This window comes from Psammomys obesus, unplaced genomic scaffold (genome assembly GCF_907164565.1).
Source record: "Psammomys obesus unplaced genomic scaffold, mPsaObe1.curated_primary_1811, whole genome shotgun sequence".
Taxonomy (NCBI): Eukaryota; Metazoa; Chordata; class Mammalia; order Rodentia; family Muridae; genus Psammomys; species Psammomys obesus.
The window spans coordinates 32555534-32572428 of NW_026585644.1; the positions used below are offsets into that span (position 1 = coordinate 32555534).

The 16895-nt window shown below is 52.7% G+C and overlaps 1 protein-coding gene across 5 annotated transcripts in view; it reads right to left on the reverse strand.

Annotated features, from left to right (window-relative positions):
- The window catches only part of Adcy3 (adenylate cyclase 3), a 73141-nt gene that overhangs the window by 24649 nt on the left and 31597 nt on the right, over positions 1–16895 (reverse strand). For 4 of the 5 annotated variants that reach the window (XM_055626216.1, XM_055626202.1, XM_055626208.1 and 1 more), the window contains exon 3: positions 12646–12795. In XM_055626216.1, coding sequence (XP_055482191.1) covers positions 12646–12795 — 150 coding nt within the window. Of the gene's footprint in view, positions 1–12645; positions 12796–15278; positions 15312–16895 lie in introns of those variants that run through there. The other variant, XM_055626221.1, reaches the window with a different exon arrangement.

The following is a 16895-nucleotide window of genomic DNA, read 5'->3' on the forward strand; positions in this document are numbered from 1 at the left end:
GTGTGCAAACACACCGTACATGGCTGGCAGGTCTGGAGGAGGCAAGGCCTGAACCTCAGAGAAAAGGCCACCATAGCTGAGACAGGATCCTTGCCTCCCCACGCAAGCTGGGGTTACTTCTGCCAACAGTAGTGCCAGGCTCTGCAGAGGCGATGCCTGTCAGTATGGCCTCCACCAAGCTCAGGAACCAGGCAGGTCCTGTCAGCGGTGACTCAGAGTGCTGGCTCAGGACGGAGGCGCGGGAAGGAGGCCAGCACTGTCCCAGGGGCCCTGAGTGGTTAGAGTTGACACTCTGACAGGCGTTCAGGAGTTAATTACAGCAAGGAAGCCAGGAGGGATTTGCATGAGTGCACTCTGCTGCTGAGAGGATAGGTATCTACGACAGCCTTGCAAGAGAGGAGAGACAGAGAAGATAGCAAAGGTGTGTGGGTGTGTGAGTGTGTGTGTGTGTGTGAGTGTGTGTGTGTGTGTGTGTGTGTGTGTGTGTGTGTGTGCGCGCGCGTAGACCCTGGTGACATGTATGTTGAGTGCCCAGTGCCTATGAGGTGATGGGTACGACCATGCTCACGCCCACGCAGCCTACATATATGCTGTGAGCCTGCACACCTACCCCCCCACCCACGTCCCTGTAAGCAAGCCTGCAGCTACCCAGCATATATATCCCAGTCCTGTCTCCAATTTACCCAAACGCCCAAATTCTTACCACTTCAAGGCCACATGGGAGCTAAAAGGACCCTGAATCCCTCCAAGTGCCCATTCTAGTCTGACCCTCTGGGCAGAGGAGGCTATGGAAGGCAGGAAGTGAGGTTGGTTCGGAGTCCAAACAGCTCAGCTCCTCCCAAGAAGAGGACCCATGTGGAAAACCTGGAAGCTATTGTCCTCTCCGAATGATGTAGTCCCAAGGAAGAGACGTGGCCCAAGGGGCATGCTGTCTCCCCCTAGGCCAGCTCTAACACAACCTCCCGAGTCACAATCAACAGTCACTGGTCATCCTTGCAAGCGCAGGAAGGTCAGCGCTGGGGTCAGGATGGACCTGTGTCTCAGGGCAGGGACACTTTACTTCTTTCTGTGCTGACCGCTCGGGACTCAAGGTCACTGGCTTGAACTCCCAAGTGGTCTCTCTAGAGACAAAGAAACTACGCAGCCCAAGATGATGGCCATCTCAGGAGACAGCCCGCTGGGTCCAAAGATGGCCACGTGTGCCATACCTACATCTTCACCAAGCCAATCTGGCACAGAGTGGATGTTCCTCAGAGGTTTGGTGAGTTAATGAGCCATCAAGGACGAGACATGGCCCAAGGGGCACGCTGTCACCCTCTAGGCCAGCTCTCACACAACTTCCCGGGTCACGGAAATGCTCTGAATCTGTGCTGGCCACCATGGTAGCCTAGAGTAGCCGTGTGCAGTTTTTGAGCACGCCGGTACTGGCCAGTAAAACTGAGTAGGAGGGCTGAGGACATGGCTCAGCTGATCAAGTCATGCCGACCACTCGTAGAGCTCTGGTGTCAGTCCTCAGCAACATGTCACCCAGATGTGGCAACGTTGAGGTCAGCCAAGGCCACATGAGACCCTGATTCTTTTTAAAATCCAACCTGAGGGATTGACTTCTGGCTGAAATGAACTACAGTTGAAACAGCTACCTGTGACCAGTGGCGCCTGTGCTAGACAGAAGGCTTCAGAACACTGTGGAAACTAGGTAGAGCCCGGGCCCTGGGCTAACCGTCGCAGCTGTGCACGGCTGGGGAGAGCCGGCAGCTCACGTCACCTGTCACTGACCCAGAAAGGACAGCTCAACACCATGCTGGGGAGGGTGGCCCCCACAAGTGACGTAGACACAATTCCACCCGGACAGGATGATCGTGGCGTCAGTCCCTCCCTGTGCCACCTCAAGAAAGCGTTACCCTCAGCAGCGTGCCTTCCGAACGTGCTCCCGCTCTCCTCTACAGCCACCCCCTCCAGCTTTGTCCCCGAGTCACGTTCTGGCTGCTCTGACACCCGTCTCTTCCACACTGAGAACAAAGAATGTCCTTCCAATGAAGCCTATCCATCACAGCACAGTTCCCTAACACACCACACACACACACACACACACACACACACACACACACACACGCACGCACGCACCCAAGCATGCACTCACATGTGCATACGTAAACGGGAGAGGACAGAACAGGAGCAGCGAGGCTGGGACCCAGGCTGGGAAGCCGGGTTAAGCTAGAAGCTGGCTGAGGGACTGTCCTAGCAAAAAGGCCGAAAGCTTTAAACCGTACAGGAGTCCCAGTCCCTTCTATGAATCACTGGAGGGTCTGTGAAAGCCCCGAAATAACAGATAACCACGCATAGACACATAAACACACATACATGTTCAAACGTACATAAATACACACACTTACACACACTCACATGCATGGATGCACAAACACATGCGTAGGTGCGCAAATACAGAGTCGAACATGTATACACATCGGTGCACGCAAGCACATGAGAACCCATACGCACTGCGCACACACGGAGCAAACACATGCCCACACCCACACACCACACTGCCACACTGCCCGACCTACCTTCTGCCAACACCCGTTCACCAGCTCCCTCCCTGGTCTTGAAAAGCTCGTAACGAATCATGTTCGTTTTTAATGTGTCATACGGCTGAGTGTGTTGCCGGCATGTACGAACGTGCACCCCATGTGTGCGCTGCCCGTGACGGCCAGCAGAGGGCATCGTATTGGAAGTGTAGTCACACATGATAGGCACTGGGAATGGAACCCGGGGCTTCTCGAAGAACACGCCGAGCCATCTCCCCAGCCCTAAAAATCACGTGTCTTAAGCTCGAGTCCAAACACTACTGAGTGTTTCCCTCGTGACCCCCGAGTCTCTCCTCCCTCCCACCTTCCCCAGACCCCTTGGCTTACCTCACGTTATGCGCACACTTTATTTGGCATTCTGACCTCTTCTTTCTTAGTATCTAACCAAGTCACAGGACCATGTTTACCCCCGGGCATGACCCCATCCCCATCTTCATTCTTTATACTTCATGCCCCCTTTGTTACTTTAGAAACATCACACCGTGTTCCACACCAGGCAGGCCAGAGCACAACGGGACTCCTGCATGGAATGGCAAGGCAGTGGCTGTGCCCGACTGGCTGACTTCTGCTAAGCCCCAATGACTGTGGGCCACAGAGAAGGCTGGAGGCAGTCCTCTAAGGGGAAAGCTGTCCATCATAAGATCCTGGAGGAAGCAGTCGGAGGCTTGCTGCATGATAAGCAGCTTTCACTAAGCCCGCTGGCACCCTGGGGGGCCCTGGTTTACCCTCTTAGCCCGGCAGAGCCCATGCAAAGGTCTGCACATGTGAGTCTCGGCCCTCAAACCCTTCAGCTGTGTGGTTAATTCACAGAATGAGCTCAACTCACTTAAGCACGGCCTACCACCCCAGCAACAACCTGTCTGTCCTCAGTTCCTCACTCTCTGCTCTGCCTAGCTCTAAAGCCAGCTGGTTCTGTCTTTAGGGTGCGTCTAGAATCCTCCTTGCATGCAGCCCTTCTGCCGTCACCATCCTGATCTGGGCCACCACGCTTCACTGACCTCCCTGCTGCCTTGGCCACGCTTACCTGTTGGAATTCTGAGACCCTGGGATGGCTAACCCCAGTTCCCTGCAGCACAAACTCAAGGCTCTCCCCAGGACTGCAGGTTCCGGGCGTGGCTCACAGGACCCTCTGCCTGTTACTGTGTTCCTCCTGTCCTGGGGACACACCCCAGGCCCTTTCCCATGCTGCCTCCTCCTGCGTGGCGTGATGCCCACCACTTTCAGGCCTTCACTTCAAGCTACCTTGAGAAGGTGTTCCCTGGCCCAAGATATTAAATACCACCCTCCCTCTAGTCACGGTTCCTGGTGAGTTCCTCTCCCTGCCTTGTAGCACACATCCATGTATTTTCTGCCAGCCACCCTCACTAGAATCTATTTGGCTCAGGTCTATGTCCTCTGGGAAGGCGGCCCTGGGCACCTGTGATCTGAATGTACTCTTACTAACTTTTTTAAAAATTAAATTTAATTTTAATTTTGTGAGTGTGTGTGTGTCTGTCTGTGGGTATACGTATGTTCATGCAGGAGCCTGCAGAGACCAGAAGAGGGCACTGGATCCCCTTTGGAGGGGGAGTTATAGGCAGCTGTGGGCTCTCTGACATGAGTATTGGGAACATGATCAGGTCATCTGCAATGGCGGTATGTGCTCTTGACCACTGCGTCATCTCTCCAGCCTCTCTCAGAAACTCCCTAACCATCCTATCTGTTCCCACCCCACAGACGAGCTGACGCTCAGAGTGCCTAAGTAACCACTCAGGACCAAGGGCCAAGTGGTTCGGCTAGAATGGGAATGTAAGTCTCACTCTGAAGCCGGCCTGCTGGCTCATTCACACCTGTAATGCCAGTAGTTGGAAAGCTTAGGCAGGAGTGCCGTGAGTTCAAGGCCAGACTGGGCCACAGAGTAAGACTGTCTCAAAAAAAAAAAAAAAAATATATATATATATATATATATATATATATATTTATATATATATCACAGAGCCTTTGCAAGGCAGTCAAAAGCTCAGGTTGCTGTGGAGGATGTAGACACTTCTTAAATATTAAGGAGACACTTAATAAAGCACCTCTATCGCTAGCCACAGCTTCAGGGATGCTCCCAGCACCGGCCGCAGACCACAGAGGCCCAGCTGCTGAGGAAGAATATGCTGCCAGCAATGGTGGTGAACCAGCCGAGGCTCGGAAGGTACTCTGTGGTCTTCGGGATCGGGAGGGCTCTGGGGAGTTGGGGGACTCAGCGGTGATCACCTCATCATGCTGCTCGGAGACACCACAGCATAGCAAAGTCCTCCTGCTGTCACCAGGAGCCCCCTCACCTGAACTGCCCGAGGCGGCGGCGTGCCTTGCTAAGTTCTGAAAGACTGGCATGAGGACAAGTCCAAACGGTGGGGACTGGAAGCAACTGAGAGACTGGGTATTTAACGCACAACACAGGGAAGACACCTTCTGGCTTTTCTCACATCAAGTGATTTCAAAGCTAAGAAGAAGGCTAAGAATATCAGCTGTATTCAAGAGCGTTTCTGTTTAGAAGCTAAACCAGAAGTGGATTTCCAGGTTAATGCTGTGGTCCTATCATGTGACCTACCCACTTTTAACAGTGGGGACACTGAAGGCCAGAGAGAGGGGAGGTACCCTACTCTCTGCCTACACCGACCCCTTCTTCCTCCACTGAGCAGATCCCCGAGGAAGCAGGTCCGTCACCCCGCCCCACTGTCGCCTGGACAACTTTGGGGTTGGCACTAGAAATCTGATTCTCCCCTCCCCCGTGGCCCTCCAGGGGAACAAGGCTCAGGGGTAAGGTGATCCTGTGCCATGTCGTAACAGCCGAAGGACCTAGGGCAAGCAGTAAAGCAGGCCCTGGCAGAGGTCAGAGCACAAGGACATGCAGGCAGGGAGCTCACGAAACAGTGCCTTCGAGTTCACAGCTCCCACAGAGAAACCCACTCTGCACGTGAAGTCCTGGCTGAGAACAGCAGCGCAGCCTCACACGGAGGAGCATGAGAGGCAGGGAGAGCAGCAGGTTCCAGCAGCTGGGCACCACGGAACTAGTGTTCCTAAGCCCTGGTTCCAGGGGCACACCAGCTACAGATGTGGATGGCTCTCTCAGAACCCTGTGCACCCAGGCTCTCCCACGGGCCTGGCGGTGGCTTCCTAAATGCTGGACGGTGGGGGCTGTCCGCAGCCCTCTCCTCTGAAGGCTAGGGCATGGCCGGAGGAAGGGCAAGCCTGTGCAAGCCACCTCCGCTCTCACGTCTCCATCCCCTGTGTTCCTCGGTCCCCCTGCACCTCGCTGCTTGGGAAGTGCTTCTGAGGGTGACTTGGGCAGCCTCACGATTCTGAAGTTTGTACCTGACAAACAGGTGTGATGTTCTGGGTGCCCGCTGTTGCCAGGTGCTGGTTGGGTTGCTTAACAACCCTCAAGGTCCCAAACTAATCCCCAAAGTGAGGTCACTTGGGAATCACAACCAATAATGAAAGTTCTTTCCTCCAGGCCTCTGGCTCCACACTGACATGCCCATGGAGCCTGGAGCCAAGAGGAGGCTAGAGAGAAGCCCCAAGTCTCCTGAGGTAGCTCTACCCATCCAGCTGGTGGACTACCCATGATGTCTGGCCTGAATCCCTTTTCACGCCAGGATCATGCTCAGAAACCCACATCAATAAGGCTTTGAAGTTGGCTAGACACAGCTCTGCTCTGCAGGGAAGCAGGGGCCAGTCGGGCTATCGGGCTATTTGTCCCTGACCCTTTTACCTACTTTCTGTCTCTATCTATCCTCCATCTGAGACATGCCTTCCTTGTGAAAATGTGGGGGTAAGGGAGGATGGAAAATATCTGACTGTTAAAGCACTGGGCCATCTCACCTCTTCCTGGATCCAGACCTCTCTGTCCCACCTTCAGCCCAAGCAAGAAGCCTCCATAAAGCCAGCAGCAAAGGGACTGGAAGCAGAGGAGCCTGGGCAGGGTTTCTGCAGTGTCAGAATGATGTAAAGGGGAGAGCGGCTGAGGGGATCATGCACCCTCAGTGGCAGGGCCCATCACCTGCCACAAAAGCAGTTCAGAAAACACTTAATGCATGTGGACACCGTAAGGTGAGGCATGGGCCCAAGGGCTGCCTTCTGGAAGGACCTCATCTGCCTTCAGAACTGGGCCTGAGAATGTTTTCACATCTACCCGGGTCTGCAGACTATTTAGTGTGCCAGTGACTTCAAGCGGCTCCTTGGGAGGGCATCTGCATCCAAGACCAATGATCCCACATCCCTTTATCCCGGTCTCCCCGTCTGTCATCCCACTTCCATCCATGCCAAGGCTGTGACAGAAGACAGCAAGTGGAAACCTGCACTGAGATCCCAAGTCGCCCCTGCTGACGTTCCTGTATGCAGTCATCCCTGATGCCGAGGGAGGCGGTGACCTCAGTCCTGACTGGAACCGTGCTCTCAGCCAGCTGCCACCTTCCTCCAGCCGGTGTGTCCCCAGGGGCTGAAGCCAAGACCTAGCAGTTAAGAGTACCAAAGAGCTTCCTAGTTTTTAAACTTACTTCTACCTTCTTACGTCATGTGCCTCCCAAACCATCCGTGACAATTATTGAGATATATACCCAGTTTTTCAGAAGGCTAAACCGAAGAGAGGGAGGCATTATCTTCAATGTCACACAGGGGGAAGCCAGACCCTGACACCCCAAGAAAGCGGGCGGAAGCACTTAATTCAGATCAGAGGTCATCAGCATGGGGGTAATGTTGGGGCTGGTCCCCTGTGGTAGGGGCTCTGGTGTCAATCACAAGAGGAGGTGGCATGGGGGGGGGGCAAGGACCTGGGTCTGCTGACTTCGAGAGCAAGGACAGTCCCTGGGGTGGCAGGGGTTCCACGAGCAAAAAATATTTTCTAGCTAAAACAAGGGAAGGGTAAGTGCCTAAGTACACTTTCATCCATCACTAAGAGGACTATAAACTGTTTAAACCTGTGTATGAGACATCTCGGCAGTGTTTATCAACATTAAAAATGCACGAGGCTGATGCCTCAGAAAGTTAAACACGGCAGTATCATACGCCCCGGCAACTCTACTATACAGACAGAAGGATAAACAAGGCAATGCTCAATGGACACGGCACTCAAAGGTCCTGGTAGACAGACTGTGGTCAAAACAGTGTAACGATGCCCGGGAACGAAGGAAGTTCTGTACGTGCCACACAGAGAGGAACCCTGAAGATGTTATGCTAATGAATGAGGCAAGCCGGACACGAGAGGACAGTTACTATCCGACTCTACTGACGAGATACCTAAACAGGCAGCTTCACTGTCGCTGCCGGAGGCTGGGGGTTGAGGAGTCAGTGTTGAGCGAGCAGAGCTCCTTTCTGTTTGGGATGATGCAATGCATAGCATGGTAAATGGACATGGACCTGTACCGTACTGACAAATGGCCAGTGTAGTGAGACTCTCGGTGTCTTTAGAAGCCCAGTTATGTGAAGTGAATATGGTTTTGTTTCAATCCCAGGTGTGGGATATGGGGCTGCTTGATACGTTTGGAATTCTGGGGACTCTTGAGAGGGCATAAATATGAACAACCCAGAGGGGCTGTGGCAGCTGCTGCTGGTTCCTGCTGCTGCTTTTGCTAGTTGCTGACTGCTTTTGCTGTCGCTGGTTGAAGGATGTAGTCTAAAGAGGTCTACGCCCTCCTTCCCCTCTAACTTTCTCTCTCGTCTACCTAGTATGGGGGGCAGTTAGAAGAGATTGGGGTGGAAATGGTGGTAGAGATACAAATCCAAATGAAGTAGCCAGAAGCATGGCTACAGGCAAGAGACACAGCACCCAAACCAAAAATGCTACAAAAGAGGGTACAAACAGCATCTGAAGCAATTCTACCAGCTTATTATTCTCTTCAGAATGAGAAGCCAAAAGAATTTGAACCTTACTGTGTCAATAAGTAACATTCCTTAGAGGAGTTATAAATGCTGTTGTTTCTGGCATTTTAGGTGACACACTACAAAATCATGTATTTAATAAGTGAGCGGAGGGGCTGACGGAGACTGGTTGGCAAAGCAGGGGAAGAAAAGATTAGAAAGTCAAAATGAGGCCAGCACAAATACTCTGCCTGAAGCACAGCAAGAAAAGGAGGGGAAGCCAGGCATGGGAGCCCACACCTCCAATCCCAGTGTTCAAGGGGCTGGGCCAGGACCGTCCCTAGCTACAGGCCAGCCTGAGCTACACAGTGAGACTCTGTACTAAAAAACAACAATAATATTAGAAAATAGGGCTGGGAAGATGGCTCGGTTGCAGAGGTGGCCCCAGTAGAGAGTGCCACTACTGGGAGGTGTGGCCTTGAGCAGGGGTGGTTTCCTTGGAGGAAGCGCATCACTAGGGGGTGGGCTTTGAGGTCTCAGAAGCTCCAGCCAGTTCACTAACTGCTCCTGAGGATCCTGACGTAGAATTCTCAGCTCCTTCTCCAGCTCCAGGTCTGCCTTTACACCACCGTGATGACGATGGACTAAACCTCTGAAATGTCAGCAGGTTCCAGTTAAACCTTTTCCTTGCTATTGTCGTGGTGCCTTTTAACTAAGACAATGGCTAAGTAAGGGTACCCCAGGTTCAGTTCCCAGCATGCACATGGCACTCACAACCATCGTAACTCTAGTTTCAAGGGATGACACCCTTTTCTGGCCTCCCTGGGCACCAGGCACACATAAGACATACATGAAGGCAAAATAACCATACACATAAGATAAAATAATAATTAAGAAAAAATTAATTAAGAAAAAAAAAAAACCAAACAGAAAATAGGGGCTCGTGAGTGAAGTCCCTGCTGTGTAAGCGTGAGGACCTGACCCCTGGACCCCTGGCCCTGGTGTGACAGCACCACTGCCTCCGAGGAGAGGCCCAGGGTGTAGACAGGCGCTCCCAAGGGGCTCGCTGTCCAGGCACGCTAACGGACACTCCAGCTCCAGGCTCAAAGGAGCAGAGAGAAATTAGAGAATAAACTCAATGTGACTAATAAATGTTAACGGTATAAGGCAATTGTAACAACATTTTGGGGGGTCTTTAAATGTGTGTTGAATTAAAATACATCTTAACAACAGCCGGAAAGGGTGGAGTGGGAGACGGTTAAGTGAAATTAAAGCGTTGCTTAAAAGTCTTCCTTAGGACCACTGATTTGGTGTAAACATAAGTTATATTTGTCCCATTGTTTTATTTCTCAGAGCTATTGGACTCATTTTGCAGAAACATGTTATTATTAGGTGTATGAAAATAAAACCCATGAGTGTTTTCCGAGTTAAGCTAAAAAAATAACAAAAGCATAATTTTAAACAAATTCCTAGATGTTCAGAAATTGTGAAGCAAAACAGCTCGTGAATCAGATATATTTTGATGAGAATAAGAAAACACTGTGAATTAAATGGGAGTGGAAATACAAGATAATGAACGTGGGCTGGGAGTGATGGCATGTCCTCCGTCACGTCACCTGGGAAACAGGTAAAATTCAAGAGCATTCCTGGCTGCAGAGGGAATGTGAAGCCAGCCTGGGCCACATGAGACTCTGTCGCAAAAACAAACAAGACACAATATATAGGAAGAGGTTGGGGGGAAATGGCTCAGTGGTTAAGAGTAGTTGCTGCTCTTGGAGAGGACCCACATTTGGTTCCCAGCACCTACCTCCTTGGCTCAGAAGTGCCTGCAACTCCAGTTCTGGGGGATCTGCCATCCCCTTCTGGCCTCCTCAGGCACTCACACGCCGCATATACACACAGGCAGGCACTCACACACATGAAATAAACCCTTAGAAAACACAGGGTAAGCTAAAGTAGTGTAACCAGGAAAACCTAGCACAGGGCCTAGTGTGGTGGCACACACCTTTAATCCCAGCACTCAGGAGGCAGAGGCAGGCAGATCTCTGTGAGTTCAAGGCCAGCCTGGTTCTGCATGCTGAGTTCTAAGACAGCCAGGGCTATGTAGAAAGACCCCATCTCAAAAAACAGAAAGGTTTAAAAGCACATTTTAGCAAAATATGTCAAAGCTTATTCATCTAGGTTCTATACCTAGTAGGCAACAAGGACACAAAGTAAATCAAAGAAAACAAAAAAGGGAAAATAACCCCAAGCCATAAAATAATTTCCATTGCTACTTCCTAACTGCAATTTTTCTGCTGTTATGAACCATAATGTAAATATCTGATGGGCAGGACATCTGATACTCGACCACTCTGAAAGGATCATTCGACCCCCAAAGAGGTCACAACCCACAGTTGAGAACCACTGCCCTAGAGCTCTCTCTCAAGGCAGGCTCTGTATGGAGAGGGACTCCAGGAAGCTGAAGGAGCAGAGCTGGAGAGATGGCACCACCGAGCGCCAGCCACTTTCGCAGAGGACCCAAGTCACTACCGGCACCAGGCACCCAACGTGGGGGCTCAGAACCCTCTGTAACTCCGGTTCCAGGGAATCCACTGCCCTCTTCTGGCCTCTGTGGGCACTGATGTTCACCATGCACAGACACACCCATAGATGTAAAAGAAAAAATTTAAAAAGGAGGCTATGGTCACAGTCAGGATGCATCCAGGCTGAACGTGAGCTCAGTGAACGGCCGGGGACCTGGCCCTCCTGTCGGCCTCACCTGTGACTCACATGGTCCACCTTGCTAGGCAGGCAGGCGGCACAAGGGAATATCAGCTCGCTCACAGCAGGCTGCCAGGCCTGCAGGCTGTGCCACAGTGTCCCAGATTTCTGGGGTACCCAGAAGGGCCTTGCTGCCAGTTCCCACGCTCTCGGCGCTGACCCTGGCCAGGGGTAGCATGTGGTCCTGGGGATAGGAACCTAACGGTGCCATGGCCGTTCCCCATTTCACAGGCTACAAAGCACTTCCACTCAGGCAGGCTTCTTGACTGACCCTCCGGGAACCCTCAAGGTAAATGCTGCACCTGTGCTCTGCCGGTGAGGAAAGTGAGGCTCTGAGGGATGAAAGGACTCCCAGGCCCGCTCAGTGTTGACTCTGGAATGCCACCATGGCATAAGAGGCTAAGCACACAGCAAACCCCAACCATAACGCCATAAAGGAAATTCTATCGACACACATAGGCTGTGGTGGGTCCCAAGAGCATCACAGGCCATGGCCTTTTGTCACCACAGAGGCAAGGAAAATTCCCCCTATAAACCTGGCTTTCTGAAAAAAGATGACTCCAAGGCCTGACTTAGAAGCTTCCAGATCTCATTGGTAAGCAGAGGACACATACCCCAAGAGAGAGGAAGCTGGGAGACACAGCCAAGTGACTATGTGTGCCTTCAAATACCACCGTCTACAGCAGCGGTCCTCAACCTTCCTGATGCCGCGGCCCTTCGCTACCGTTCCTCAGGTTGTGGTGCCCAGAAAATGAATCTCCTTGCTACTTCGTAGCTGCAATTTTGCTACAGTTATGAATCGTGATATCAATAGCGGATATGCAGCCTCAAAGGGGTCATGGCCCACAATTGAGAACTGCTGGTCTAGAAACTATGAATGAGGCTGAGAGCAGGAGTTCACCCAGGAATCCCCCCCCCCAAACTAAAGGCAAAGCCTAGAAGCTTCTGGAAAGCTTGTAGCACCTGTACCCCAACCCTACCAGCACCCCGCCGCCACCAGGGCCAAATGACATGTTGCCTAAGGAGGAGAGTTGGCTTCAGTTTCAAGGAAGAGAGATAAACCTACAGGAAATTGGTGGGTGTCATTTCTAGAGACCTTTAAAAAGTGTTTGAGATGAATCCAGACTGAAACCCATTTAAAAGGCTGAGTCACATGGGAGCCGGGAGGACTGTTCTGTGTGGATTAGGCTGGAGGTCAGCCAGTAAACAGAGAGAAGGGACAAGCAGGCCCTTCTCCAGATGGAGAAAGGTAGACAGGAGGGGCCCCAGGGATGGGGCAGCTGCTGCTGCTGCTTCCTAAGTGACTTAGAACGAGGAGGTAGTGGGAGGAGCTGGGAGGTAGCAAGGGCCACATGACTCTTGCCTGCACGAGCCCACAGTACCAGCAGGATCAGCTCCTTACACACTCTGTTCACTGGCACAAACTCCAGGTCCAAGACCTCTCCCAGGCTCCCCCAGCCCTGAGTCTCACCTGCTGCTGGCTCTGCTCCTCCAGGTTCATCTTCACCTCCAGTGACTGGCGGGCCTCCAGGAAGGCCTTGCGGTGCTTGCGGTCTGCCATGTAGTAGGACATGATGCCCACGATGATGGCACACAGGTAGAGGAAGACGTTGGCCAGGATCTAGGTGCCAAGGAGCAGGAGGAAAAGATTAGGACTGATGACTATATATCTTCAGGAAAACGGGGACAGGGAGGTGGGGTGGGCAGGGTCAACCAGAAGTTATCTGGCTCTGAGGATCCAGGCACCTCTGTGATCAACGTTAGAGGCTCCTGAGTGGGCCCTCCCCCATAAATCACCCTCATCAAGACACGGCTGTGGGGCCGGAAGGTGGAAGGCCACAAGGCCTGGATGCAAGCTTCCGAGGCCCGGCAAGAGATGGCTACTCCTCTCCTGCATCATACCACAACCGATCTCCTCTCCGAGAGGTTGAGCATCCCTTGGGTACCCAGCGGTTTAAGCAGCACGCAGGGAACCCTGGCTTACCAGGTGCTGCTGTCAGTATAGCCCACTGCCTGTAAGCCCAGCCCCAGTGCGAGGCTTGGCTGTCAAGAGGCTGTTCTGGAGGCCTGCCCTCTGCGGGCTCTCCTAGGAGACCTGATCCCAATCCTGCCTAGATTTGCAGGCCCAATAGCTCCCTGCTGGAGGGAGCCCTGGATCTGGAGCTGAGTGTCCCCATCACACGTGGTTCCTGGTATTATCAGCCACTCGATGGCTCTGAGCTTTGGTCAATACTGAAGTGGCTGGGCCAGGTACTTGTGTGCTGACGGTCTAGGAGTTCACTGGTCTTAGTGAGCTTTCTCACACAAAGCTGCTTCCTGGTCCAGCTCTACCTCCTTCTCGGGAACCAGCTCCATATCTTTTCTCTCTCTCTTTCTTAGGTTTATTAATTTTTTTCCAGTTTATGCGTATGAGTGTTTTGCCAGCATACATCTGTGTACCATGTGCAGGCATCTGTGTACCATGTGCATGCAGTACCCAGAGAGGCCAGAAGAGGGCATCAGATCCTGTAGAGCTGGAGTTGCAGACAGTTGTGAAGTGCCGTGTGGGTGCTGGGGATTGAATTTAGTAGTCAGTGTTCTTACCCAGTGAGCGCTCTCTCCAGCACCTCTCTACACCTTGAGCTGTCCTTCCCTCCCTGCCCTGTTGCTGAGCTCCTTCAGGGAAGTGGGGACAGCTGCCTCCCACAGAGGTAGGTGTGGCTATCCCCCCTCCCCCACATACACACACAAGATTGGAGTTGAAAAGCAGGATGGAGAGAAAATTAGGAATCAGGGAGAGAAGACTGGCTCATGGTCATACATGGTGGAGTCTGGGGTGAGACAAGATTATGGTGAAGTCAGCACTAGGGTTATAAATAGCTGCTTCAGTGGCTAGATGAGGGGGTGGGTTCTGATTCATTTTCTGGGCTCTCCTGGCGATGCCACGCCCCACGCCCTCAGAGCTGATCACCACCCCCATCCCCTACAGAATGCTCCTGGGGTGAGGGGAGGAGGCGCAGGTAGCTAGCAGCATTGGGTCCAGGGGCAGCTCCGCCACAGGCTTGCTGAATAATGGTTTGGGATGTGGAGTGTATGTCTGAGCTAGACAGAAGTCACGGTGGGTAGATTCCTAAGCTCCTGGGCGGCTGGCACACCATCTAAGCACCTGTGTTGCTTTGGGCTTTGGCAGCCCCAGCTGTCACTATCCAGGGTCAATGCCTTCAGCAACATCCCTGAACCATCTGCTCTCTTGACAGGTCCCTCCCTGTGAGGGGCCCGACTCAGTGGGACAGCAGCCTGACCATCAATCTGAAAGGCTCTGGAGTGTGTCCAGTGAACTGACGTCAATCACACGGATCCTGTCGGGTTCGAGTCTGTCAGGCATGGTGCCCAAGGATCTCCGCCACCCAAAGGCCTCCTCCTGCAGAGCCAAATGGCCTCGGAGTCTGCCCACCCCCAAGCTCACAGAGCCACAGATTGGTCAGGCTGGCTGACAAGGTCAGATGGCGTCCTGTGCTGCCTTTGTGTGCTGCACAGCAGCCCCCAGGGTTGAGGCTCGGTCAGGCTTGTAAGAAAGACACTGCATGTGGAGGTAGCGTCCAGTGTCCACATACTGCTAGGCTGTTTGATCTGTCCTCATCCCTAGCCTCGACCCTGTCTGGTCTTCACTGACCTCACTGCTGAAGTTGGGACTGGGGAAGAAGGTTTGGTCCATCAAGTCCAGGAGGGAGCAAAGAACAAGAGAGGTGGGTGGCAAGACAGGCTTGTCACACTGTCTCCAACCTTGATCACCCAGTCACAGCTGTCTCATCCTTTTTACAACCAGTGTTTGATGCTCATTGGCTCCAAAAAGGCTCTCTGAAGGGGAGGTAGGTTTGCAGGGCCTGTGCATGCCATGCAGGAGACTCCACCCCTACCCCTGTGAATTCACCTATTTCTAACAACTCTAGCAGGAGACCAGCCTTTGGGTCTGCTTTACCTCCCTAAGCCCAGCTGTTCGTTCCTACCCCCCCCCCCCCCCCCCCCCCCCCCCCCCCCCCGCGTCCCTCCCCCCCCCCCCCCCCCCCGTGCCCTCCCTTGCTGGCATAATGGCTGCAGGGCCTGAAAGAAGCCTGGCATTCTGACCTGAGTGATAGGTGCTGGGAGGTTCAGCCAACTCAGCCCCCACATCCATGGCACGAATCCAGCAGGTCTATGCTGCCAAGCCAAGGAAACCTTGGATGAGCCAGGGAAGCAGAAGCTGGCCTTGGGGAAGGAAGGTTCAAGTGTGCATGGGTGGAGCCCTGAGGGTAATGAGGAAAGCCCCAAGTCCACCACCCCACGGTCCCTCAGAGAACCCAGGAAGTGCACCTAGGGAGGAGACCAGGGCAGCAGGGCCTCAGTTTCCTCATCATGTCAACAGTACATCTACTCATAGCACAGGGACACACGTCCTCAGCTTCCTCCCTTTTCCACTCACTGCTGAGGTGACAGGACACTGTTCTGACTTTATAGGAGAATGTGCCAAATCCAAACGAAACTCCAGTTTCCCAAACTCCAAAAAGTAGTCTACATATCCAGAAACGAGCTCAAATTGGACCCCAGCTTTCTGGTGGTGAGATAAAAGCCGGCGTTCCTCGTGAACTTGTGAAACTGCTTCCCATCTGCCCAAAGGAGACATTTCCCTTAGCTCTGACAGAAGGGGCAGATCCTGACATATACCTGTGGCTGCCTATCAGAGCCCATGCTGGCCTCCAGGCCCCTCAGTATCGCAAAGACCTGTTGCACATTTCATAGTTCACACTAGCACCCTAGCCCTTCACACAACCTGTCCTACCCTAAACGCTCTCTAGCTCATGACTCCCCCCCCCCCACCCACACACAGCTACGCCTTACAGCCCAGCTATTCTCACTATTCTCTGCTCACACTCATCTCACCATATTCTCTGCCTCTGGCTATCTGCTTACTCTCTCACCCTTGCCCCCCCCCCCCCCCACACACACACACACACACACACGCACGTGTATTCTGCTCTCTTGTAGTTTTGGTTGTGAACCTTGGCCTTTAATGGCTGAGCCCCCTCCCCAGCTCATGTGTTCCCTTCTCCAGTCTCTTGCTTCCTCCACTATTCTATCCTCCGGCTCTCCCACTTCCCTAGCCCTGGCCATGTTCAGTCTGCTTCTCTCTCTCTCTCCCATAAAAAGCCTTAGCCATACCCTGGAGCAGTCACGTCCGCAGATTCTTCACCGTGCCCCCTTGCACAACAAACGCTATGTTTCCGAGTCAAGACACACTATCCCCTCCCACTCAAAGCTTACTCTGAGTTTCAGACGCCACCCTAATACACTCCATTTACTTACATGTACAACCTCATCTTTCTTCGGAAAGGGCATGTTTCAAACTAAAACTGTCACAAAGATCTCAGCCCCACAAAGCACTAGAGTGTGGGCTGTGCCAGATCTGAAGGAGACTCCAGTTCCCCAAATTCCAAAACGCAGTGCATATATCCAGAAATGAGGGTCTCGGCTCAAGCTGGACTAGAGAAGGACTGCTAAAAGCCTACAGCCAGCATTTCTCAGAAACGTGTGAAATGGGTTTCTGCCAGCCAGAAAGGGCTACTTCCCTTGGCTTATGCCTGTAGTTGCATATCAAAGACCAGGATGGCTTCTAGACCCATTCAGTCCCTTTCACACTTGTTACACATTTCATAGTCCATGCTAGCCTTTCTCACCTCCCCCACTCCTCCACTGTGCAAGCTGCCA